Here is a 25101-nt window from a genome sequence, read left to right as displayed (position 1 = left end):
GCGGGAGACGCGGTGCAGGCAGCAGCCGCTGAAGAAACAAAGCGCTGAAGCCTCATAGGAGGAGAGCAGCAGACAGACTACTACAACACCTCCTCATTGACAGGGGAACGAGACAGAGAGCAGAAATAGCCCCATGGTGGAGAAGCTGAAGAGGAGGGGGAGGTGAGACGACCGACGAGCACGGGGATTAGGTGATTGTCCAGTTCAGTTTCAGCGCTGCAGACGGAGACCCCCCCCCCCCCCCCCCCCCCCCCAGAGGAACAGCGACCAGAGGCTGGTCCAAAAAAAAAAAGAATCAAGAGCTTGCTGTGATGGATTTGCATCCAGGTAGTCCATTTTTATTATATTATAGCCTTTTCATAATTATCGGCACATAGGAATAAGATTCCGCTTGATGTTTTTTGGTGATGGAGAGAATCAAAAAAAGGTGATGCTGGAGGAGAGGAAAGGAGAGGAGAGGGGGTAGCCCATCTGAATTGTAATGCGCTGCTTTCAAACGCAGTGGAAGCTTCGAACAAATAAACAGCCTTTTAATCACAAGGCTTTTTCGTTTATTTCTCTTTGTGAAGTCCCAGTCAGTGTAAAGATTGGGAGGTTTTATCTTGCCCCGCTTGCGTTCTTTTAATTGGATTTTCATAAATCCACAGTTTATTATCTGTTTATTCATCCGTTTTTTTGTTGTTGTGTTAATGCATTTCTGTGTGTGGATGTGTGTCACAGCTCCCGACAACAACGTGAACAGAATCACAGTCATGGCAAGACTCGTCCTCTCGCTCCTGATCCTGTGCGGAAGCCATAAAAGGTAAAAACAAGGAAGAAAACACACACGAAACAGTCGTTTTAACTGCTCTGAATTTGATTTATCAACTTATTGAAGCCGCTTAAAGTGCACAGCCTTGAACCAGCGAGAGCATACTGTCTCACAACTTTGATTTTCTGTTGCATATGCTCAGCTCTGACTGTTCCATTTTGCTCTTTGGCAAACGCAGCTCCTGTAGTTTTCTTACATCTCTTGCTGCAGATTCCTGCCAGCTCCGTCTCCCTTTCAAGGATTGATGGCATATCTGAGCTGCCCTCTGCTACAGCACTGCCTAAGCGGCTGTCTTGCACTCAAAGAAAGCAGAAAAAGAAAGAAATCTCTCGCCAGTGTTGAGGCAAAGCCGCCAGTAAATCTAAATTTCACTGGCATATTTCGCTCTCATCCGAGTCCATCAGTGACTTTGAGATGACATGTTCAAATCCAGCTGTGAGTTGCTTCATCGTCGCAGCTCCTTCCAATCTCGAAAAAACAGAAAAATGCTCATCTTCGACACAAAATGCCTTGTTTCTCGCCATATTCAGAGGGAGAGCTTCGTTTTGTTTGCATTTGGATCACATACCATATCACATAACCATTAATTATCTCTACTGGTAGTTGAAAGCGGTAGTTATGTTTAATAGTTAATCACGCCGAGTGTGTCCTTGATGCGGGCAGGCTAATTAATCACAATAACCATGTGGTGTTTGACGTGCTAACGCCGGGATGTTTTCTCTCCTCGCCCTTCCTAGTCTCGGCCAGTCTTCCTCGGAGGCTCAGAAGGAGACCGGCGCCAACGACAACAGCACCGTCTTCACCAGGATCCTGGACGGGCTGCTGGACGGTTACGACAACAGGCTTCGGCCGGGGCTCGGAGGTTCAGTTTTTCCCCTAACATAACAGTATTCTTACGTTCTAGTCTCGATAAGACAAAGCCTGCAGTGGGAGGCTCTCGTTCCTGCTGCGATAGCGTGCTTTGATTTCTTTGAAACTGGCAGATACCGGGGGTAGGGACGGCGACCGCTCGGGCAGATGTGCAGCGGTAAAGAAGGCCCACACATGTCGGTGTCAGAGCCTGCGTGTCGTTCTGTACTTGTATGCATCTTTCCTTATAAGTAGGCAGAGCAAATAATCTGAGCTCACCCTCGTAACAACCAGAATGCAGCTCTCTGTGCTCTTTTATTCACGCTCCTCACCGTGGCAACAGGAGATAACCTTGAGAGCCAACAAACTCCCATTCAGATTTATTTTCTCTCAAATAGAAGCTTGTCATTTTCTTCTCTAATATCTCGGCACTTACTTCGATTTCCCCTCTAAACGTCTACGAGACATCTGAACTCTGCGTTCACCGTGTCGCCGCATTCATCCGATAGTCGTCCCGTAACGGGAAGAAAAAAAGGCCCGATGTGTCATGGCAGAAGCACGCTCTCGCATCTTGGTAACGGTTGCTACCCCTTTGCAAGAGGACCTATAAATACATACCAGAAAAACACGGAGGCCTTCATTCAGCGTCCACGGAGCTGCTCTGAAACAGAACGAGCCAATCGTAGCGGCTCCAGAATGAAGATTTCCACTCATGATTGTACAGATGACGCAAATTCAATTCAATTCAATTCAATTCATTCTTATATCACTGAGATCACAGGCTAAGTTTGGGCTGTGGAAGACTCAAATGTTGACAGAAAATGTCATCCAATGTCATTCAAGTTTTGTCGAATGTGTAAAGCTGGCTTTACGTGTGATTGGGGTCTGGAGCGTTGAATGCATGCACATTGATCCAGTTTCTCCTTAAAACGGGACCTACTTTTCACCCAAAGAGGGACTACTCACTAGTAATCTATATGAAAGTGTCTTCTTTTGAATGTTATATAATGTCCGATGTGTTTTCCGCCACGTTTTGAGTTGGACGCAGTCCTCAGATGGACTTCTGAACGCTTTGAGATGACGAAACTTGCGTCATAGACGGTCGTGTACGAGTGCACGCAGAAACCGTTTAATCTGGATGGCTTTAAAGGGATAGTGACTTACTAAAGTCAAAGTCGAATTTATTTGTATGGCTCATTTCATGTACAAAACAATTCAAAGTGCTTCACATAGAATAAAAGCAGCACTAAAAATACATAAAAGAATGTAAAGAGAAACAAATAAAATTATTAAAATGAATTAAAAACAAGCAACAGTAAAAGATACAGTGCACCTGAGGTGGCATTGCTATCGTGGATTATGTTCAAATTCACACCTGTCGTGTCTTCGCTATCGTAGATTATGCACAAATTCACACCTGTCATGTCTTCGCTATCGTGGATTATGCCCAAATTCACACCTGTCGTGTCTTCGCTATCGTGGATTATGCCCAAATTCACACCTGTCGTGTCTTCACTATTGCGGATTATGCACAAATTCACACCTGTTTTGTCTTCGCTATCGTGGATTATGGTCAAATTCACACCTGTCGTGTCTTCGCTATCGTGGATTATGCACAAATTCACACCTGTCGTGTCTTCGCTATCGTGGATTATGGTCAAATTCACACCTGTCGTGTCTTCGCTATCGTGGATTATGCACAAATTCACACCTGTCGTGTCTTCGCTATCGTAGATTATGCACAAATTCACACCTGTTTTGTCTTCGCTATCGTGGATTGTGCACAAATTCACACCTGTCGTGTCTTCGCTATCGTGGATTATGCACAAATTCACACCTGTCGTGTCTTCGCTATCGTGGATTATGGACAATTTCACACCTGTCGTGTCTTCGCTATCGCGGATTATGCACAAATTCACACCTGTCGTGTCTTCGCTATCGTGGATTATGCACAAATTCACACCTGTCGTGTCTTCGCTATCGTAGATTATGCACAAATTCACACCTGTTTTGTCTTCGCTATCGTGGATTATGGACAAATTCACACCTGTCGTGTCTTCGCTATCGTGGATTATGGACAAATTCACACCTGTCGTGTCTTCGCTATCGTGGATTATGGACAAATTCACACCTGTCGTGTCTTCGCTATAGCGGATTATGCACAAATTCACACCTGTCGTGTCTTCGCTATCGTAGATTATTCACAAATTCTCACCTGTCGTGTCTTCGCTATCGCGGATTATGCACAAATTCACACCTGTCGCGTCTACGCTATCGCGGATTATGCACAATTTCACACCTGTTGCGTCTTCGCTATCCCTGATTATGCACAATTTCGCACCTGTCGCGTCTTCGCTATCGCAGATTATGTACAAATTCTCACCTGTCGTGTCTTCGCTATCGCGGATTATGCACAAATTCACACCTGTCGCGTCTTCGCTATCGCGGATTATGCACAAATTCACACCTGTCGTGTCTTCGCTATCGTAGATTATGCACAAATTCACACCTGTCGTGTCTTCGCTATCGCGGATTATGCACAAATTCGCACCTGTCGCGTCTTCCCTTTCGTGGATTATGCACAAATTCACACCTGTCGCGTCTTCGCTATCGTGGATTATGTACAAATTCACACCTGTCGTGTCTTCGCTATCGCAGATTATGCACAAATTCGCACCTGTCGTGTCTTCGCTATCGCAGATTATGCACAAATTCGCACCTGTCGCGTCTTCGCTATCGCGGATTATGCACAAATTCACACTTGTCGCGTCTTCGCTATCGCGGATTATGCACAAATTCACACCTGTCGTGTCTTCGCTATCGCGGATTATGCACAAATTCACACCTGTCGCGTCTTCGCTATCGTAGATTATGCACAAATTCACACCTGTCGTGTCTTCGCTATCGTAGATTATGCACAAATTCACACCTGTCGTGTTTTCGCTATCGCGGATTATGCACAAATTCACACCTGTCACGTCTTCGCTATCGTAGATTATGCACAAATTCACACCTGTCGCGTCTTCCCTATCGTGGATTATGCACAAATTCACACCTGTCGCGTCTTCGCTATCGCGGATTATGCACAAATTCACACTTGTCGCGTCTTCGCTATCGCGGATTATGCACAAATTCACACCTGTCGTGTCTTCGCTATCGCGGATTATGCACAAATTCACACCTGTCGCGTCTACGCTATCGCGGATTATGCACAATATCACACCTGTCGTGTCTTCGCTATCGCGGATTATGTACAAATTCACACCTGTTTTGTGTTCGCTATCGCGGATTATGCACAAATTCACACCTGTCGTGTCTTCGCTATCGCAGATTATGCACAATGTCACACCTGTCGTCTCTACGCTATCGCGGATTATGTACAAATTCACACCTGTTTTGTCTTCGCTATCGCGGATTATGCACAATATCACACCTGTCGTGTCTACGCTATCGCGGATTATGCACAATATCACACCTGTCGTGTCTACGCTATCGCGGATTATGTACAAATTCACACCTGTTTTGTCTTCGCTATCGCGGATTATGCACAATATCACACCTGTCGTGTCTACGCTATCGCGGATTATGCACAATATCACACCTGTCGTGTCTACGCTATCGCGGATTATGTACAAATTCACACTTGTTTTGTCTTCGCTATCGCGGATTATGCACAAATTCACACCTGTCGCCTCTTCGTTATCGTAGATTATGCACAAATTCACACCTGTTTTGTCTTCGCTATCGCGGATTATGCACAATATCACACCTGTCGTGTCTACGCTATCGCAGATTATGTACAAATTCACACCTGTCGTGTCTACGCTATCGCGGATTATGTACAAATTCACACGTGTCGTGTCTTCGCTATTGTTGATTATGCACAAATTCACACCTGTCGCGTCTTTGCTATCGCGGATTATGTACAAATTCACACCTGTCGCGTCTTCGCTATCGCAGATTATGCACAAATTCACACCTGTCGCATCTTCGCTATCGCGGATTATGCACAATATCACACCTGTCGTGTCTTCGCTATAGCAGATTATGTACAAATTCACACCTGTCGTGTCTTCGCTATGTACAAATTCACACCTGTCGCGGAACAAGCAACAGTCTAGATAACTTAGAATAATTAAATGAATTAAAAACTAAAAGCGTCTGTTTTCCCTTAACATCCTCGACTGTGCTCCCTCAACAGAGAACGTCACGGAGATCAAGACCAACATTTTCGTGACCAGCTTCGGCCCTGTGTCCGACACAGAGATGGTGAGTTTGTCCACAGCAAACACTTTAGCAACACGGAGGGAAATTGGCGATGCCGGACAAACACACACACACACATCTCTAAAGCCCATCCAGGCTGCTGTGGGTATTTTTAGACATATATTTACATTTCATGAGACTGGTACCGCCGCTCATGCTGCTTCATGCCGCTTCATGCCGCTCATGTCCTACTTTTGTCTTTGAAGATTGGCTTTTTTAAATTTTTTTCTCTTTGGCTGCTTGCAAATGTGCTGAAATTCATGTGGGTGAGTTAAACTTTTCAAATTTAATCCAATGTGGCCGGCCCATTCCAACTTTGTTCCAAATGATTCACTCCTTTATTAAGCCCGTCTCCCATGAACTAAAACGTTCTACCTGGGTAGCAAAATTCATTAAATCTCCTTTTTCATTAAATCTTTCATTACATTCTGCCGTATCCTCGGCAAACTTTGACACAGCAGTTATCAAACTCGCCACTTTGCCACCTTGAAAAAGGTCCTGTCAGAGAAGCATGGCTGATTAATGGATTGTGGCGAGAGACCCGAATGTTTCTTCGGTCCAGAAGAGCCGACGTGTCAGTCAGCTAACAGCGTCATTATTCTGTTGGGTGGTGTTTGGAGTTCGCTTTGTGGGTATTTGTTTTTCAGAGCTTGAAGCGAGTCAATATTTCACACTGGAGTGAGTTTGTGATGGATTTATACACCTCAGTGTCCTGTTTCTGTATCTCTACAACTCCAGATGACTTATGAGGCCAACTGTGTTGCAGTTTCACAATGTTAAATTAGAAAATAAAGCTAATTTTAACCCCGTTTAACTCTTTATCAGATAGATTAAAACCACAGATTGTGCTGTTCTGAAGCAGCACAGAGTTGACACGTAGACTCATTACACAGATACAAGCTCCAAAATGTTCACATTTCACAGCTATTTTCCACTAAACGCACCCTATGAACTTACAGAAAATGTTTTAAACGCGCAAACGTCTTTCTTTCCATGACTGCCGGTCTCAGGAATACACCATAGACGTGTTCTTCCGTCAGAGCTGGAAGGATGAGCGTCTGTGCTTCAAAGGGCCCATGGAGATGCTGCCGTTGAACAACTTGCTGGCCAGCAACATCTGGACCCCCGACACCTTCTTCCTTAATGGGAAGAAGTCTATTGCTCACAACATGACCACGCCCAACAAACTGCTCCGGCTGCAGGACGACGGCACTTTGCTTTACACGATGCGGTAAGCCACAACAAAGACCGCCATTTCTACGGTCCTGAATAATGCAACAAGAACCAAAGGTTGGCAGCGGTTTTACTTTATCAAACAGCATTTATGTGCCATATATTCACAGAGAAGCACAAATGTTCAAGATACAGATGAAGAATGCAGCCAGCAGGGCAGAGGAAAACAATCCAGCTGTGACTGTACAGAGAACACACTGAAAGCAGCTTTAATGTGGCTCAGACTGCAGGAGAATGGCGACACCCAGTGGTCTGTTACATGTACTGCAGCCAGCTTTGGAAAATCCATGTAGCAGGAAGTGAATGTACCACAAACATTTAAATTCATTCGATTTTTTTGTTCCTAACTCAAATTAGGACACTTAGTCTTATATAAAGCAGAGTGAAGTGTGTCACAAAGAAAAGCAGCAGAGGGACTTCATACATTATTAAAAGCAGCCTCGTTGTGAACCGTCATTTTCTGGCAGTAATTTAGGGGTGAATTAGAGCAACCAGACAAAAAGAAGCTGATGCAGAAACCAATATCTTCAACCACGACACGCCAACACGCGACCTGGACCCCAGAAAGCAAATTAAATTAAATCAAATTCATTCATGAAGCACCAAATCACAACAAATTTGATCTCAAGGCGCTTTAAAGATGATAATTATGATCCAATTCACTGTAATCCGGTTCTAATTGGGGCCGATGGTTTAAACGAGGTCAGCTTTCACACCAGAAAATAAACGGAAACATTTAGTCTCAGTGTTTTTATACATTTCCACGCAAGACGAACACCAAACGGTGTTCGCTTGACAAACCTGAGGGACGATTATCTTAAATGAGCCCTTTGGCTGCCTTAGTTTATTCAGCCGAGTGTTTATTTTCTGTTTCTCTGGCACAAAAACAACCAGTTTGGCCAACCTGTTACATTTATCTGGGATTACTTTGTTTAAAACTGCAACACGGGACCCTGGCGTCAGTGGGGAAGAGCTTCCTCCGAGCGACCTTTGAACCAGGGAATTGGAATAATTCCGGGCTTATCCTCGTGGTTCACGAGCTGTCGGACTGTAACACAGATGATGGCACCCTGATAGCCGTGCCAAAGACCAGCAGAATAATGCTGGATGTGGGGTAGATTATTATTTCCAGGCAGCAACCTTTACATGTAAACATTCACAGCCAGAGAGGAGCAGATTCTATCACATGCACCAGCCGTACTCTTTAACACACACACCGCAGATGTCGAGCAGTGTTTTCTGCTTTAATCAGTCGTCGTAACACTAACCTTTAACCTTAAGGCTTAAGCCAGTCAGAGATTGTGCAAGTGCGCGCATTTTTTTTTGTGTGTGGAACCTAATGGAAATGTAAAACTGTGCATCAGCTCGTGCTGATGGAGGATCGGATTCTTTCAGCGGCAGTCGGCTGTTTTTAATCGTCTGATTGTCACACTACTGTGCTCGTCATTACCAGCGGAGCTTAACCACAGGCGGCACTCGCGGCGTTTTCCAGCACGAAACGCGCACGCACGCTGACCATCTGGGTACTTTAAAGTTACAACAAGCCGTGTGTGCACCGGAAACCGACCTCAGATATGAGCAAAGTTCTCCTTTTCTGCTTCCAACTTTATACAAAATGATCCTTTTTCTCTCTTTTCCTTAAAAAAATCACCCATATTATCAAAGCTGATGTTTTAACAGGTCCAAACAGACTGAAACACGTCACCACGTTCTTAAGAATTCTCAGAAAACTGGAAAGGACCATGCTAATGCTTGAAAGCCCTGGCTGTTGCCACGGTAACGGATGTCAAAATCAGTGTTTCTGTGCGTTTGGGCTGTCGGAAGTTGGATTTTATGAGTTTCCAGTAGAAAGAAAAATCACCCCGAGACTCAGAAAGTCAGAGAAACAACTCGACAGCCCCCCCAGATGCCCGGGCGCCAGAAAAGTGGCGAAACTGTTGATTCACACTTCTGTTATTTCTGCTTCTCAGCAGATCTCACGTAGGACGGTCCAGTCTCCATCAGACAATACGTGGCTATGGCACAGCGTAACATTTTTATCCACAAGTATTCCTGTTGATAATCAGCCCAACTGTGAGGTAACTGCGGAAAAAATGGACCTCATAATGGCCCATAAAAGAACTGATAGTCTGTGTGGTATCCACGTCCACTACACTGGAAAAAAAATGCCCCTCCAAAAATAAGTAAAAAAACAACAAATACAAGACGTTTTTGCTTGAAATAAGCAAAAAAATCTGCCAATGGAACTACTGAAAATCGGCTTGTCAAGATTTCTTGAAATAAGATGTGACATTTGGGACTTTTGAGTTAAAAGTGATCTTGAAATTAGCTTAAAAACCTCTTCAAATGTCAGAAAAAAAGCTTGTTTCATGTGAAATATGATTCAAAACAATTTGTTTTCAAGACGTTTTCACTTAACAAGATATTCCAGATGTATTGTATTTAAACAAGTCCCTATATCTGGCTGAAATAGTACTTATTAGGCAGTTGTGTCTTATATTAAGTGTAATGAGATACTCAATGAGAAAAATATACTTGGTAAGATTTAGATTTTTTCCAGTGTATATCCTCACCGACCTGAAACATGAACACAAAGCACGTTAACCATGACCGCCATCCGGGCCGCTGCTCTCATCCATGCTTGTGGTGTGATGAAGCTTCATTTTTAACATTTGAACACCTCCGACAGGTCTGCTGTAGTTATTTCTCACGAGATTTAAAAATAGGCGCGTTTGTGTGAAAAGACTGATGGTTCGTCAGTGGTTTAAGCGTCTGAAAGCTCTTCGTCATGGCGACCAAATACTCTGCTCCTCTGCAAGGTCGGACCTGTCGTCAAGTTAAGGTTTCCTATCAGTGCGAGAGCCCTTTGGGGGGTTTTCCTCTGAATTCTTAGGGGCACCGACAGAGATTTAAAGCCTTTTTTTGCTTCCAAGCAGCCAGATTTTTCTTCTAATAATTCTAAAGTGTTTTTTTATCAATAGTTCTCCAGACTTTCTGAAGGTGTTTCAAAGTTTTTCTTTGGAAATTTGCTGCTTTTTCACTCATTTTCAGTCAAATGCTTTTGGTGCTTTTGCTTGTTTAAGCTAGCCTGGGCGAAAGCCGACTGTTGACTCTGTCAAACAGTCTGGGAAAACCCAAGAGGAATCCGTTTCCATGGAGGGCGGGACCTTACCCAGTAACTTAAATTCATTGGAGTAACGGAGTTCCCTTAACCAATCATAATGTTTAGAAATGACGTTGGTTATGCGCCGAGGTTCATGCTTACTCTCGCGAGGCTCTAGCTCGCGAATCACGCTTCCCACATCCGCTTTCATTATACCGGTACCATTTGATAAATCAAACTTTTCCCAAAGCCAGTTGGAAGGAGAGCTACGACATCCTTGCCACCAACAAAATTGACGAGGCATTCTCCTCTTGCTCTCGTTTTAATTGTGTAATGCTCTCCAGAGTTGAGACAACTTCATGGATAGCTTCTAGCGTTCTTCCGTCGCCATGTTTATTTCCGCTGCGGTTGAACTACAATTATATGGACTACAATGGACTCCGCGCGTGAGTTCTGCGTCACCACTCGCAACTGTTTGCTGATTGGCAAAACACTGAGCGAACCGAGGTAGGGGGATTTGGCCAGACTATGTGCGGAGCCAAAATCTTTGGGCGGAAGTACGTAGGATGGCGTCGCCAGGCTATGTTTAAGCCACTTCAAGCATAAAAAAGGAATAACACATAGCAGACCAGTTTTAAATAGCAGCTTTTGACTATTGTTCCCATTTCTTTAGCTGCATCTATGAAAAACTGAAGGTCTTTCAAACTTTCTTTGGACATTTTCTGCTTTTTCACTAATTTTCAGGTCCAGTTCTTTGGTTCGTTTAGCCACATATGAATCATTCAGGCAGAAAAAGGGCTCCTAACTCAAGGGATGAACCAGTGTTGTGTCCACACAGAACAGACAACTTAGCAAAGAAGCCATTTTAAATTGGATCTTTAGGCACTTTGTTCCCATTTCTTTAGTTTCCTCTCTGAAAAACAGCAAAGATAACACAGTCTGACAGACAGAAAACAGGATTTCTGCAGCAACAAGGTGATTCCCAAAGAGCTGTTAGCTGAAAACTTGGCATATCTCAGCATGGTGTGCTGTGTGTCCTTAAAACATTTGAGGAAACTGGACCAGTGGAGGACAGAAGAAGAAGTGTCAGGCCTAAAGAACTATCTACAGCAGATGAACAGGATCTGAAAGTGATGTCCTTAAGAAAGAGGAAAAAATCCAGCAAAGACCTGACACAGGAGCTGAGAGATGCATCTGGACCTTCAGCTGATCCATCTGCTGTTGGCCCAAGCCTCATCAGAAATGGGCTCCATGGAAGGGTGGCTGTCAGGAAGCCGTTCTTAAGGAAGGGAAACAGGGAGAAAAGGCTGAGCTGTGCCAAAGGACACAAGAAGTGGGCTGAAAATCAGTGGCAGCAGGTCTGATGGAGGGATGAATCCTCCCCAGAGCCCAGAGCTCAACATTACTGAAGCAGTGTGGGATCATGTTGGCAGAGAACGGAACAAAAGGCAGCCCACATCCAAAGAAGAGCTTTGGGATGTCCTTCAAGAAGCCTGGAGAACTATTCCTGAAGACTCCTTAAAGAAAGGACAGAAAGCTCGTCTGAGAGGGTTCAGGCTGAGTTGGAGGAGAAAGGAGCTCAGAGCAGATGTTCACTTTAAAACTCTGTTTTAAACCTTTTATTAAGTGTATTTTCCTTTATGTTTGCATATCTTTTAATAAATTACTGTTTTGATGGCAGTTTATAAAGAAATGCGTTGTGGCTCATGACCTTTCCACATAACTGTATTCAGCCGATACGTTCATTGCTTTTTGTGGCGGTTGGATAAATACTGCCAGCTCTGAGCTCGTGATCTTTGTTCTGAAGTTGCTTTCTCGCACAAAGTTTATTATTGGCTCATAAAGTGAGACAAACATGTGCCACAGGTGTCCAATTTAACTGCAAGACAACAATATAAATCCACGTCTTTTTTTTAACATTTATTCATTTATTAGCCATTTCAGATTTATTTTAGACATCTGAAACCAGACAAATGAGAGGGATTTGTGTCTTAAAATGTTTATTTCTTTGAATGTTTGTTGGAAAGAAGAAGTATTAAGTATTAAGTAAGAACTATTCCTGAAGACTCCTTAAAGAAAGCTGGTCTGAGAGGGTTCAGGCTGTGCTGGAGGATAAAGGAGCTCAGAGCAGATATTCACTTTAAAGCTGCTCAGAACTGGTAAAAACTCTGGTTTTGCCTTGTTTGGCATCTTTACATTCATGTTAGTTTCAGTAAATCAGTTGTTTCCTGTTTCAATCCCAACACACAAAGAAACGAGGGCTTGCTTAAAACATTTGCACAGTGCTTTAAATCAAAGGCTCTGACTTAAAAGCGTCTTATTTAGGTTTCTGCATCCCGTTAATGGGGCAAGGCCACATGAATAATTAGAACGCGGTTCGACTGCCGACGGCCCTGTTCTCCTTTATTTATCCCAAAGACACCCGTCCCCCCTCCTCGAGATGCCTCCACACAGTCCCTCGGTCTGCCTGATATCTCACTGATGTGAATCCTCATCTCCATGGGAACCAGAAGTGGCTTTCTCGTCCCACTTTGTTATGCTTGGTTCGCCTTATTGATTTAATTGGGGAACCTCCCGCAGCATATACACGCCGTACACCCAGGAGGTATCAGAGCAGAAAGAAACATGTCTCGAGTGGATTTTGTGTCAAACCTGGCAACGCAGCAGTAATTAAACCGATGTGTAGTTCAGTAAAACGGGGAAAAAAAAAAAAAAAGTGTTGCTGTGTAACTAATGTCGAGGTATGCCTTAATGGTGAAAGCAGCAAATAAAACCTTTAATATAATGAGTTTTCGTGCTCCAGCTAATTCTCTGCCACCCAGCCCATTAGCCTCGGTGAACCCACATCACCATAACACCGCATTACTATTCATCATCACGTAAAGAGCGGAAATACCCGCAGGGATTTGATCCAATCTAGGACAGATAGCTGGGAAAAAAAGACTAAAAGAATGATGAGGTGTGTGTGATGTACTGAATCCGTCGCAGAGTTTGAGCGATTTGTCAGCAGGAAATGAAATGGGAGAAGCTCCAGCTTTGTTTGTTTTTGTTTCAAGCAATTAAGAGACATTTCATCACGAGACACAGGTTTTAAGTTGTGCTTAAGATCCTAAACTGTGACGCTTCTGTGTGAATTCTGGGGAGGGGAAAGCTGCAGAGACGCCCTCTGACCACTAGGTGGCGGTGTTATCACTTCAGCTCTCAGGATCGGTTCATCTGCAAAGTGATGAAACAGTCAAACTTTCCTTGAAATTCCTTCATAATCTAATTCTTTTTTTGGGGGGGGGGGTTGCAGCTGTGCCTGTAATGGTGTGTGTGTTCAGTCGGTGCTCGAAGACATTTCTGTGTTTTTGATGTGTTTCGCCTCAGGTTGACCATCTCGGCAGAATGCCCCATGCAGCTGGAGGACTTCCCCATGGACGCTCACGCCTGCCCGCTCAAGTTCGGCAGCTGTGAGTAAAACCCCTTGCTGTGGACGTCCTCTTCTCGCAGCCTCCAATAATCCCTGCTGTTATTGTTACACAACGGCATTTCGCAGCCTAATGCAGCAGGTTTTCACATAGGTTTAGTCTAAATTTAGACAACGATAGGACTCTAGTAGAGGCGAATAATGCGTCTCCGCTTCAGGAGAGCCGGCTGAAAAGTCATTATCAAGACTGCTGAGTCTGCTTCCTTCACTTTAATGTTAATCACTTCCTGATTGTCGCTTGAAAGCAAAGAAGAAACTTTTTTTTTTGTGTCCACAGGTCAGAGTTAAGGTGCAATGCGACACGCTGTTTGTTTCTCCATCGGTGTTTACGGTCCCTCCTCACAACAAGCAATGCAATCCCGATGAGAAGGGATTACCGCGGCTCTTTTACACCTAATTAGGCTATCGGCGGGGCGCGTTGTCCCACGTGCGCCCTCGCAGCGTTTGTGCGGTATTTAAAGGCAGATCTGGCCAAATGCCACATCTCAGGAGCCTGTTGGGCTAAAAGGATGAGGCTCTCATCCTCAGATTTTAGTGAGACGTTGCCCCACCCCACCTCACCTCACGATGTCAGATTACACATTCGAGCACAATCCAATTACAGAGCAAGGAAGTGCGGGGCCTTCCCCCGACCTGCAGTAACCCAGTCATCCCAGTTTAAAGCTGGAAAAGCATACCGCTGCATGGAATGATACGCGAATGGAAACGCTGATTAGGATCCGCACAAGGAGATCCAGAGCCTCTAACGTTTGTCATCTTTCGTACCTGCGTACCCGTACCTGGGGGCAGTTGGATTTAAGAGGTCTGCCCTGGTGAAGCGCCCCAGCTCAGGTGAAGCGCCTCTCATCCCTACCTCTGACCTTCTTACTGACGGTCACGAGAAGACGAAGGCAAACCCTCGATCAGTTCTAAGGCTTTACGTATCGAGACATGACAGAAATAATCTGGTGTTCCCCAGGTCTTAAAATGAGGCAAGTAAAACCTTGTTCAAACAACCAACAAAGTGTTTTCAGTTGCTTCAGCTCATTGAGGTTTATGCACAGCTCTCTGAAGGTCCCACCACAGTTTCCCCCGGAGAAGATCTCCTTCTTTTCCCTGCGTCTCTAGAAACTAAAGACCAAGTCCGGAACCTCGGCGTGCTGATAGACTCAGACCTGACCTTCAACAATCATATCAAATCAGTCACCAAATCAGCCTTTTATCAACTTAAGAACATATCCAGAATGAAGGGTTTCATGTCCCAAACAGATCAGGAGAAGCTGATTCATGCTTTTATCTCCAGCAGACTTGACTACTGTAATGGTCTCCTGACTGGACTCCCCCAAAAGAGTCTCAAACAGCTGCAGCTCATTCAGAACGCTGCAGCCCGAGTTTTAAACACAACAAAGAGATCAGATCACATCACCCCAGTTCTCAAGTCTTTACATTGGCTCCCGGTCAGATACAGAATAGATTTTAAAGTTCTGCTGCTCGTCTACAAATCACAGAATGGTTTAGGTCCAGAATACATGAATGACATGCTGGTAGAGTATAAACCCAGTAGAGCTCTGAGATCTACTGACTCAGGTCAGATAGTGGAGCCCAGAGTTCAAACTAGACACGGTGAAGCAGCTTTTAGCTGTTATGCTGCACACAACTGGAACAAACTACCAGCAGAACTGAAATCAGCCCCAACTGTAAGCACTTTAAATCCAGGTTAAAAACATTTAACATTTAAGTGTGCTTATGGTTGAGTTAATACTTTTCTTTTCCCCCTCTTCTTTGATTGCTTTTAACTGTGTTTTTAATTTTTATTCAGTTTTTTTTCTCTTTAAATTGCTTGTTTTTATGCTGCTTTATGCTGTTCTTTTAAATGCCTTGTCTTTATGTAAAGCACATTGAGTTGCCTGTGGTATGAAATGCGCTATATAAATAAAGATGCCTTGCTTTGCGTCTGTAACAGTTGGCTTGGCCTTCTCAAATCTACGCCAACAAATGAAGCTTTAAACTTCATTTGAAGGCTAAAAAGAAGCAGAAAGACGTAAAGTGCAGCGATTATTCCAAAGTTTGAAGGACTGTCGTTGGGAAGTTTGCAAAGCGGACATTTGCGGTGCGGCAGGTGTTTTTGGAAAAGCTCGTTTCCAAAACATGTATGGATGCTGCAGAGCATCGTTTCTCCCTCTTTTTTTTACATTCTAAAGTAGGAAAATCTGACTCTTAATCCTTCGTTTCTCTTCTTTAGCAACAGTCGAGCATATGTCCATGATTTCGAAGTTCAACGCGGGGAATGAAAGTGTTTGACGGACCAAATTTCTGCCAAATACGAATCCTTTCAAGCTGAATATTCATAGGGACGACCCTCGCTGTGTTGTGATGACTGGACACTCGCACTTTCGTCTCTGAATTTGAATTTGGAAGTTTTTTGGCCCGTCGGGTCCATTTAAATCCACCGTTTATAAGAAAAGAGGATAATTTCCTTAAAGCCATTTGTTTCCAAGCACATGCACAAAGGAGAAAAAACATTTGAGGATGAAAACAGGATGAAATAGTTTAATTTACATTATAAGAGTGTTAGTTAAACATTTAGAGCAGACAAGTTGAAGGATATTTGGGGAAAAGAAGCTCATTTAAAGGATTTCTTTCTTATTTTTGATGTTTCCTACATGCTTCATATTGGGGACAGACAGAGTCATCTTTACAGGACAACTGGAAGCATCTCGTGTGGTGAAATTAATTTTGGGAAATTTGCACTCTTAAATATCCCAGACAGCTGAACTTGTCGGTGATGAGTTTGGCGCCGCAGCTCCGTTCGTCTCAAACACAAAGCATTCAGCGGGAAGAGTTGAGAAGTTGGCAAAGGTGCGCGGCCTGGCCTGCCAAAGTCTTTAGCTGTCCGTTAGCAGAATGAAATCCACAGATAATCCCTTATTGCAATCTAACCTCCAATTAAGGTCTGGGCTTTCGGCCTATCTGTGGCTAAATTTAAAACACAGCATACGGTATTCTGCAGCATCCAGCTCCCAGAAAGGAAACATCCAGGTTAAGATGTGATTGACAGGCCAGAAATAAACAGCCCTGTCACACGAGGACAAGTCAAGATGTAGCGTTTGTGACACCTTCCAGTTGTCCTGTAAAGAGGACTCTGTCTGTCCCCGATATGAAGCATGTAGGAAACATCAAAAATAAGAAAGAAATCTTTTAAATGAGCTTCTTTTCCCCAAATATCCTTCAACTTGTCTGCTCTAAATGTTTAACTAACACTCTTATAATGTAAATTAAACTATTTCATCCTGTTTTCATCCTTAAAATGTTTTTTTTCCTCTTGTGCATGTTCTTGGAAACAAATTCAATTCAATTCATTTTCATTTATATAGCGCCAAATACAACAAATGTCATCTCAAGGCACTTAAATAATAAAGTCCAATTCAAGCCAATTGGAATTCAATTCATTGTAATCATAATTATTTACAAAATAATCCAATTCATTCATATAGAGACAATTCAAAAACAATTTCCTAGCTAAGGAAACCAACAGATTGCACCGAAACAAATGACTTTAAGGAAATGTTCAGCAGGAACAAATGAAAAACAAAAAGAGGGCTCAGATTTGCTCTCAGGTTTTCATCACACTCGTGATGCAACACATTTTTGGTTAATCTGACACAGTCTGGCTCCTGCCGACAGGGGACATCACCTCTGACGCAGAGCTGCGGCAGAAACAAAAAATAAACCTCAGATACCAACACGTACACGCATCCTGCTAAACTTCTGCTCCCGGCTTCAGCTTGGAATCATAACGAGTGATTTCTGGGCTGAAACCAACTGGAAAAACAAGCGCGTTGAGCATCTCGTGTGGTGAAATTAAATGTTTTTTTCTGTCTCTCAGATGCCTATCCGGTGTCGGAGGTGGTTTACACTTGGACTCAGGGAGCTGCCAAGTCTGTGGTGGTGGCAGAAGACGGCTCCAGGCTCAACCAGTACCACCTGATCGGGCAAACCGCCGGCACAGAGGACATACACACAAGCAGAGGTGCATGGCTGACCGTGCTCTGAAATAACACATTTATGTTTGGTTGATCGAGTCATTCCTCACTCTGGTTTCAGTTGTTGGCAGCTAGAATGTCTTCACACCCCCGTGAGTTGATTTCCAGCTTTGATCCCTCGTGTTTTCCATGTATGTTGGGAAACCAACGGGCAAATATCAGTAACATTCAAGGCACCTACATGGACATAACGCAAGGAATCGAGGCACGAAAAGCTGGCCGCAAAGGGACGCAGATTTGCAGAGAGTCAGACCTCAGTGGGGTTAAAGTCTGGACTCAGTGGCTGTGTTCGAAACCGCATACTTCTCCTACTACTCCCACTACTCATACTAACTTTTTGAGTTAGTATGCGAGTTTGAGTATGCAAGAAGTTCCCGGATGCATACTAGATTCTCCGAAATGTTGGGTATGCATCATGAGGTTACTACTCATACTCAAACTACCCAAAATGCAACGTAACGTGACGATCGTCATTTCCTGTCTAAACGTCAGTTTCAAGCTAGCTACAACGAGGGTAGGTTCACTTCCTGTTTTCAGAACAAAAGCACCAATTGTATCGTAATGGCTTTCCCTATGATAAAAGGCAACGGGTATTTTATTTTGTGAAAATAACCGGAAGTGCGTTGCTCACTGCGGCTAGCTTTAATAGCGCCGAATTCGTCGGAACAAAATTGTAAATAGCCGGTATTTTGTCAGGTTTTCAACACGTTGGGGATCTAAACGACTACTTTCTCGCCTGAAAATGTTTCAAATGTTGCTAAAGTTTACGGAGTTTAGAGCTTAAGAGAAATCAGCTTCAGGCCGGCTGATTTCGGCTCGGGCAGGAGCGAAATGCATTGTGGGTAAACGCTCTGCATACTGTCTGATCGATCAGTATGCAGTATGCAGTATGTAGTATGTAGTATGTAGTATGTAGTATGCGGTTTCGAACACAGCCAGTGACGAGTTCTCCAGCTGCTTTCACCACACCTTTAAATGATCCCTGATCACAATGATTCAGGCTCTCATTTCTACCTCAAACATGACGGTTTTGATGATGCGTTGAACTGCTTTGCCAGATGCAGACGAAAAATTTGACCCTTCTGAAACAGAGGAGCATCTGACACGGTGGTTAAAGCGATGATCAGTTAGGGTTGAATAACTGCAGGCCGGAAGTGTGTTTTTCTACAGCATAAAGCAGCATAAATCAGCTTCAGGAGGGCAAACATCACAATTGTAGGTCTGTTTGTACATCAATTAGGTCAGTAATATTCTAATGTTGCTGACATAAACACAGCCAGCATGTCCATGTGGGGCCCATAAGGTTTAAATGTGGGCTGCAGATAAGGGTCCCAAATTTTCCACGCAGTTTCCACGGTGGCCTCACCTGTGTTTGCCCATATGGGTTTCAAAGTGCAACTTGAAGGGTTAGGGGTTAGGGTTACCCTAAGGGTTAGGAGTTAGGGTTACCCTAAGAGTTAGGGTTACCCTAAGGGTTAGGAGTTAGGGTTACCCTAAGAGTTAGGAGTTAGGGTTACCCTAAGGGTTAGGAGTTAGGGTTACCCTAAGGGTTAGGGGTTAGGGTTACCCTAAGGGTTAGGAGTTAGGGTTACCCTAAGAGTTAGGAGTTAGGGTTACCCTAAGGGTTAGGAGTTAGGGTTACCCTAAGGGTTAGGGGTTAGGATTACCCTAAGGGTTAGGGGTTACGCTAAGGGTTAGGGGTGACCCTAAGGGTTAGGAGTTAGGGTTACCCTAAGGGTTAGGGGTTACGCTAAGGGTTAGGGGTGACCCTAAGGGTTAGGAGTTAGGGGTTACCCTAAGGGTTAGGAGTTAGGGTTACCCTAAGGGTTAGGGGTTACCCTAAGGGTTAGGAGTTAGGGTTACTCTAAGGCAGGGCTGGACTAGGGAAATTTTTCAGGCCGGGCATTTTTAACCAAGACCAGGCCACCACCAGGTATTGAAGGGGAAAAAATTAAGTGCTAGCATATTTTTTTTTTTGGTCCCTTAAACCACTGTTTCCCAACTGCTTTTGACGTGCGTACCCCTTAAGCCTTTTTGTCATACCATGAGTACCCCTTCACTCATGCTCTATGTGACTATGCTGCACACATTTGTTAATTTTTCCACATACCCGCTGCAGTGTGCTTGCGTACCTCTGGTGGTATACGTACCCCTAACCCCTTGTTGGGAATCACTGCCTTAAACGATCAATGTGCACCAGGAGACACAAACATTTTTAACACTGAGAAGCATTATGAAAAGTTCTCCCAAAATACTGTTATTATAGGCTTATCAAAATTATGATCAATTGACCGTAGGTCACATTACTTTTTAGACACGTGTCATTTCTTTCAGCCTTGTTACTTAAATTTATGTTAAAGGAATTATAGTAAAATATTAATTGATTCATTTTAGTTAATATAATTATAATAAATGTAATACTGTAGGCTAAACTACAGTAAACATATCCGATATTTTCAGGCATTTCGCAGCATCTGCCTGAAGGGCTGCTTTCTTTTGATCCCTGGCTCTTTCAGAGCCACCCTTCCTTTTCTTCCCACTAACATCCATATTGCCCGCTATCGCTCTGCCTGACACTACCAACCGATGTAGAGATGGAGGGGTAGGCCTAATTGGCCTGCCCTGCCCCTCACCTCATTGGCCCAGGCTTCAATCAATCATGACTAAAGGGCCGATCTACCAGTTTATGCACCAATAGGAGGGTTTATATACTGGTATCCACATATTGCGTTATGTTTTAAATCTTTAATATATTATATTTCGTAAAAAAAAATAAAAAAAAGCGCAGGTCAGTAAGTCATCAGGCCAGCGGGCAAATGCCCGGCATGCCTTACTATCAGTCCAGCGGTGCCCTAAGGGTTAGGGGTTAGGGTTACCCTAAGGGTTAGGAGTTAGGGTTACCCTAAGCCTTAAATTATTCCAAAGGCAATACAGATAAACACATCACACAAAGTAAAAGAATGTTCACATTCAAATTGGCTAAATGCAAAGTCCAACTAAAGCCACACAGCACTTTGAAACCTATATGGGCAAACACAGGTGAGGCCACCGTGGAAACTGCGGACAAACCCACTTGGGACCCTTATCTGCAGCCAAATTTAAACCTTATGGGCCTCACATGGACATGCTGGCTGGGATATGTTGTGTAATGGCATCATTGGTCAGGCTGGTTGACTGGATGTAGAAATATTGGGGGAATCGTATTCCTGGAAAGACACCTGTTGACCAATAACAATCGATCACTTCAACAGTTGTAGCAGCCTTCTTGACAGCAACTCTGGGGCTTGAGAAAGCTCCACAAGCTCTTAATGGGATGGAAGTCAGGTGAGAAAGGGGGTCAAACCATAAAACAGTCATCTTTCAGGCCCTTTTTCTGTTTGGCCGAGCATCGGGGCGCCGCCCTGCACGATGGCTTTATTAATTGCAGCTAACTACTACATCTAACATTCCCGTCATCTGTCCAGAAAACCTTTGAAAAGTCCACTTTCGGATTTCCACAAAGATCTGCTCCCTGAGCAAACTCACACAGGATGTTACGCTCGATGAGTGTAATAGCAAGTAATGCGATGTAACTAATTCTAGATTAGATAAGATGCATGCGAGATGGGCGCGATAGGCGGAGACTGAATGCAGGAAACATTATCGGGAGATCAGAGTCAATGAGTGGAAGCCAGTGGAGGAGAGTAGCCTATCTGTCACACAACCAGCTGTCTACAGGCCCGGGCAGCCCTGTCAAACAACACTTATCCCTGCATGAGCCCACACACACACAGCTCAGGAGTCCTGAGACTCAGGGTTAATCCACCCGCCCCATCCAACCACCCAGCAGCTTTTGCATAAGCAGATGACATCACAGATCAGTGGAGGATTGGGTGGGTGGCTGTCTCTGAGTGGATCTGCACTGGTAAATTTGTCTTTGTGAACGCCGCGTGTCCTCACAAAGATGGCATAAAACGCTCGAAAACAACGAGCGCCATGATCCCAGAGGGAGTTCAGGGCCATTGTTAAGAAGGGAAGAAGATTTCGTTGTCATAGATCCGTAATCAGAGACATTTAATTCTCAAGGTTACTGTGACGGAAATAGTTGGACTTAAATTTAGGTTAGGTCCTCACAAAGCTGGAACGAGAGGTGTTTGTGTGTGTCTGTATGTTGGGATTGGACAGCCTCGCTCTGGCATGTGGACGCGGAGGTGGGGGAGCTGAAAGGCATCTGTTTAATACTCTTATGTAAAGCAGAACTGTAATACACTTCCCTTTAGTTTCTAGTAGAGTTGTTATTAAAAGTCTGGATTTCCCCCGTTTTTTTGTTGTTTTTTTCAGTTGAAAACGCGTCGCTTCTGGTGTTTTTAACTAAAAAAAAAAGACGTTTAACTTGCAGTTTCCTACTCAGATGGCTTGTTGATGGTAATTTCATGGAAAAACTCAGAGATGAAAAAGAAACACAGACGGAATTTAAATGTGTCGGCAGAATCACAACCAGAGAAATGGTCGTTTTGGAGGAAGAATGTATTTCAGCCCCAAGTTTGATCGTTTTCTAACCATAACCAGGAATTTTACTGGCCACGCCCAACCAGGAAGTGACCAAAGTGTTTTATTAACTTAGCATAACTCAGAGGACGGTCCCACTGTCATGTCCCAGGAAGGCGTGTCGTTAAAAGCGCGGTCGAGGACGCTCTTATGAGTCGTATTCATTGGGGGTGAACACAGTTTTGGGATAAAACACTCACAAAGATGCTAATCCTGTCATTAACTGTGTTAATCTCTTCATTTCTTTGTATATCACCAACTCCAAAAAATTCCAAAATTCCCTTTAAATGTACTTTTAAATGTGCTCCCAGTATTCCCGTAGCTACTCTTTAGCATTAGCATCTTTACACCCTCCTTTTTCTGGCCCGGATTTGATGCTTTTAACCCAAGTGCTCAGACACTTTCACTGTATTTACCTCAGCAGATTGGGTCTGACTGGTCATGCATCGGGACTCGTGGTTCTGGACCGTGTTCAGAGTCGTTGTATTTGTGTGTCTCGCCGTTAAGTTGACGTTTACCCTTTTAGTCCTAATCACGGAACCACCATCTGGTGCCGTGACAACAAAAACGCTGAAAACGATCTGAGAATGAGATGCTGAGCAGGACTAAAAAAGACAGGAAATCATTATTCATGCAGCCCAAAGCCTCTGTCTGGAAATCATCCAAATCAGTGGTGGATGTTGCTGATGGGTTTGAGCTCCAGGGTCAAATTCAGTCCAGTAGGCTAATTCACTTTGGGTTTTATTTTGCTAATAACTTTTACAGATCCAAATATGGCATTTTTGGATCTGCCATAAATGGAATATTTGCACCTCGAGGGGGTCGTTGGAGTCCAGTCCAGTTCAGAACCTCAGATAAGAGGAGACACCTCTTCAAGAAACCAAGAAAAGCAGAACCAGCTCCTTTCTGCTCGAGCACCTGGAGGGAGACTCTCCATCAGCATGAAATTTTTGTGTGTGAAGATCAAAATCTTCAGCCTTAGTCGAGCATTATTGGAAGCAATCGAGAATCTATATTAAGCGAAATGAACGCACCCTGCGTGGCTGCAGTGGAGTCCAGCGGCTTTCCTCTGAAAAAAAGCCAGTTCACTGCCGTTTCTCGGCTTAATTAAAAGGAGCTTGCTGTTTTAAACAGCCTGCTGTTTTATTTGGTCTGGAAAGTAATGAAGCGCTTGCCAACATGAGATTCAGAGCAGCAGTCAATTAAGGATTGTCTGGTCTTTCCTCCGTTTCTGGTCTTTCGAGCTGCACAAAACCATCAAACGTTACATTCACCAAGCTGGAAACTGAACATAGATCGGGAACCCTCGTTTGTTGAAGTTCTAAACTCAGAACTTTGGTTGGTTGTGAAGGCGTTAGCCCTTATTTAGGACATCTAATTTTAGACAAGGCTCCTATTTAGGGACTTGAAAGACTAGGATAAGTCTGCGAGTTTTTCTTGAGATGCTTGACACGCGAAAGGACAAGACCTCTTCTCCCTAAAATAGCAAATATCCTTCCTTAAATAGCCGTCTAACTCTAAAAGAGGATAAGAATCACTACACAGCAGTTACACACAGGACTCAGGTCAGGGTGATCAGAATGCAAAAAAAAGAAATCAGTAAAATGGCCATATTTTGTATTTTCACAAATCAGAAAAAGGTTTCACAAATCCCAAACAAGGTTTTAATGAATGTATAGCCTCTTTAGAATAATTCTATCCAGATTTGAGCAGTGTAACTATTGTAGTTTCCATACAGGACCTTGTTTTGGTCGATCAAAATGCAAAAAATACAAAAAATATTAAAAAAAATGCAGTGAAATGGCCCTTTATGCCCACCCCTTTAATTCGCGAATCGGATGCCAACTTCAGCGTCGTGTTACACACACTGCAGTCTGCAGGGGCATGTGGGGCTAAGAAGAACAGCATGCCAGGGATACTTTAACTTTCAGAGGATAATTACTGGCTTGAACCTCTTTGTGAGCCTCCAAAGCCGACAGGTGGGACAAATAAAGAGTTCCTCTGAGACTCACCAGTTGACCAGCATAGCAGCGTTGTTCCCCGATATAAAAGGAAGCTCCCCTTGGACGATGTGAAATACAAATCCTTGAGAGAAAAGTAGAAAGATCCACCAGAGGAGCATGTTCCCCCTCAGTCCTTCACCCCTGGTCCTGTAGGGATCCATGCATCAAGGGTGAAGGTGTCCCAGGTCAGCAGCGTCTCCCACGGCAACAGCAGCAGTCGGCAGGGTGGTCGGGGGCCAGGCGGCCTGGGGTCATGAGGGCGTCAGAGGGCCCGGGTGACGGAGCCGGGGATGTCCTGATGGAGGCATCGCAGAGGCAGAGACGTTGAGAAATGATTAACTTCCCCCTCGCTTTTCAGCCAGTCCCATCAAGAACCTTTGATCATTACTCCAACAAGCAAGCTTCCGAATATTAAAAAAACAAAAAAAAAACAACCTTAAAAAGGGAAAAGACGGGGAATACCGGCTCGGCTAGCCCCCCTCCATCCCACCAGTGATCAGCAGCAGCCTCCCGCTCCGTGGCTTAGAGTGTGTGCTGAGGTGTGTGTCCACTGCTGGGAATCCTGCTTCATGTGTGTTTCACTGCGAGTACAAGTGGGCGGGGCCTCAGCGAGGATCCCGGGACAGGAAGCCCCCCCCCCCCCACCACCACCACCACCTCTCCTCCCTCTCTTTCTCTCACTGATGGCATGATGCAGATTGTAACCAGGGATTAGGGAGGTTCAGAAATCGGATTTTGCCCAGAGAAAGCCTTGTGTATTACGCCGTGCACGTGCGTGCACGTGTGTGTGTGTGTGTGAGCGTAGTTTACCAGCGCCT

At 44.2% G+C, this 25101-nt stretch overlaps 1 protein-coding gene across 4 annotated transcripts in view; it reads left to right on the top strand.

The window, feature by feature from the left end:
- The first annotated feature begins 245 nt into the window (after nucleotides 1-245).
- The window catches only part of LOC142391795 (gamma-aminobutyric acid receptor subunit alpha-5-like), a 33975-nt gene continuing 9119 nt past the window's right edge, over nucleotides 246-25101 (top strand). For 3 of the 4 annotated variants that reach the window (XR_012770606.1, XR_012770605.1, XM_075477865.1), the window contains exons 1-7: nucleotides 246-327; nucleotides 721-802; nucleotides 1549-1673; nucleotides 5862-5929; nucleotides 6937-7157; nucleotides 13632-13714; nucleotides 17597-17740. Coding sequence is in view for 2 of the 4 variants with exons in the window: in XM_075477865.1 (XP_075333980.1) it covers nucleotides 312-327; nucleotides 721-802; nucleotides 1549-1673; nucleotides 5862-5929; nucleotides 6937-7157; nucleotides 13632-13714; nucleotides 17597-17740 (739 nt within the window). In the remaining 2 variants the exon portion in view is untranslated. The remainder of the gene's footprint in view (nucleotides 328-720; nucleotides 803-1548; nucleotides 1674-5861; nucleotides 5930-6936; nucleotides 7158-13631; nucleotides 13715-17596; nucleotides 17741-25101) is intronic. The other variant, XM_075477866.1, reaches the window with a different exon arrangement.

The sequence above is a fragment of the Odontesthes bonariensis genome, chromosome 11 (genome assembly GCF_027942865.1).
Source record: "Odontesthes bonariensis isolate fOdoBon6 chromosome 11, fOdoBon6.hap1, whole genome shotgun sequence".
In the NCBI taxonomy this organism is placed as follows: Eukaryota; Metazoa; Chordata; class Actinopteri; order Atheriniformes; family Atherinopsidae; genus Odontesthes; species Odontesthes bonariensis.
This window is presented reverse-complemented; position numbering and strand designations above follow the sequence as displayed.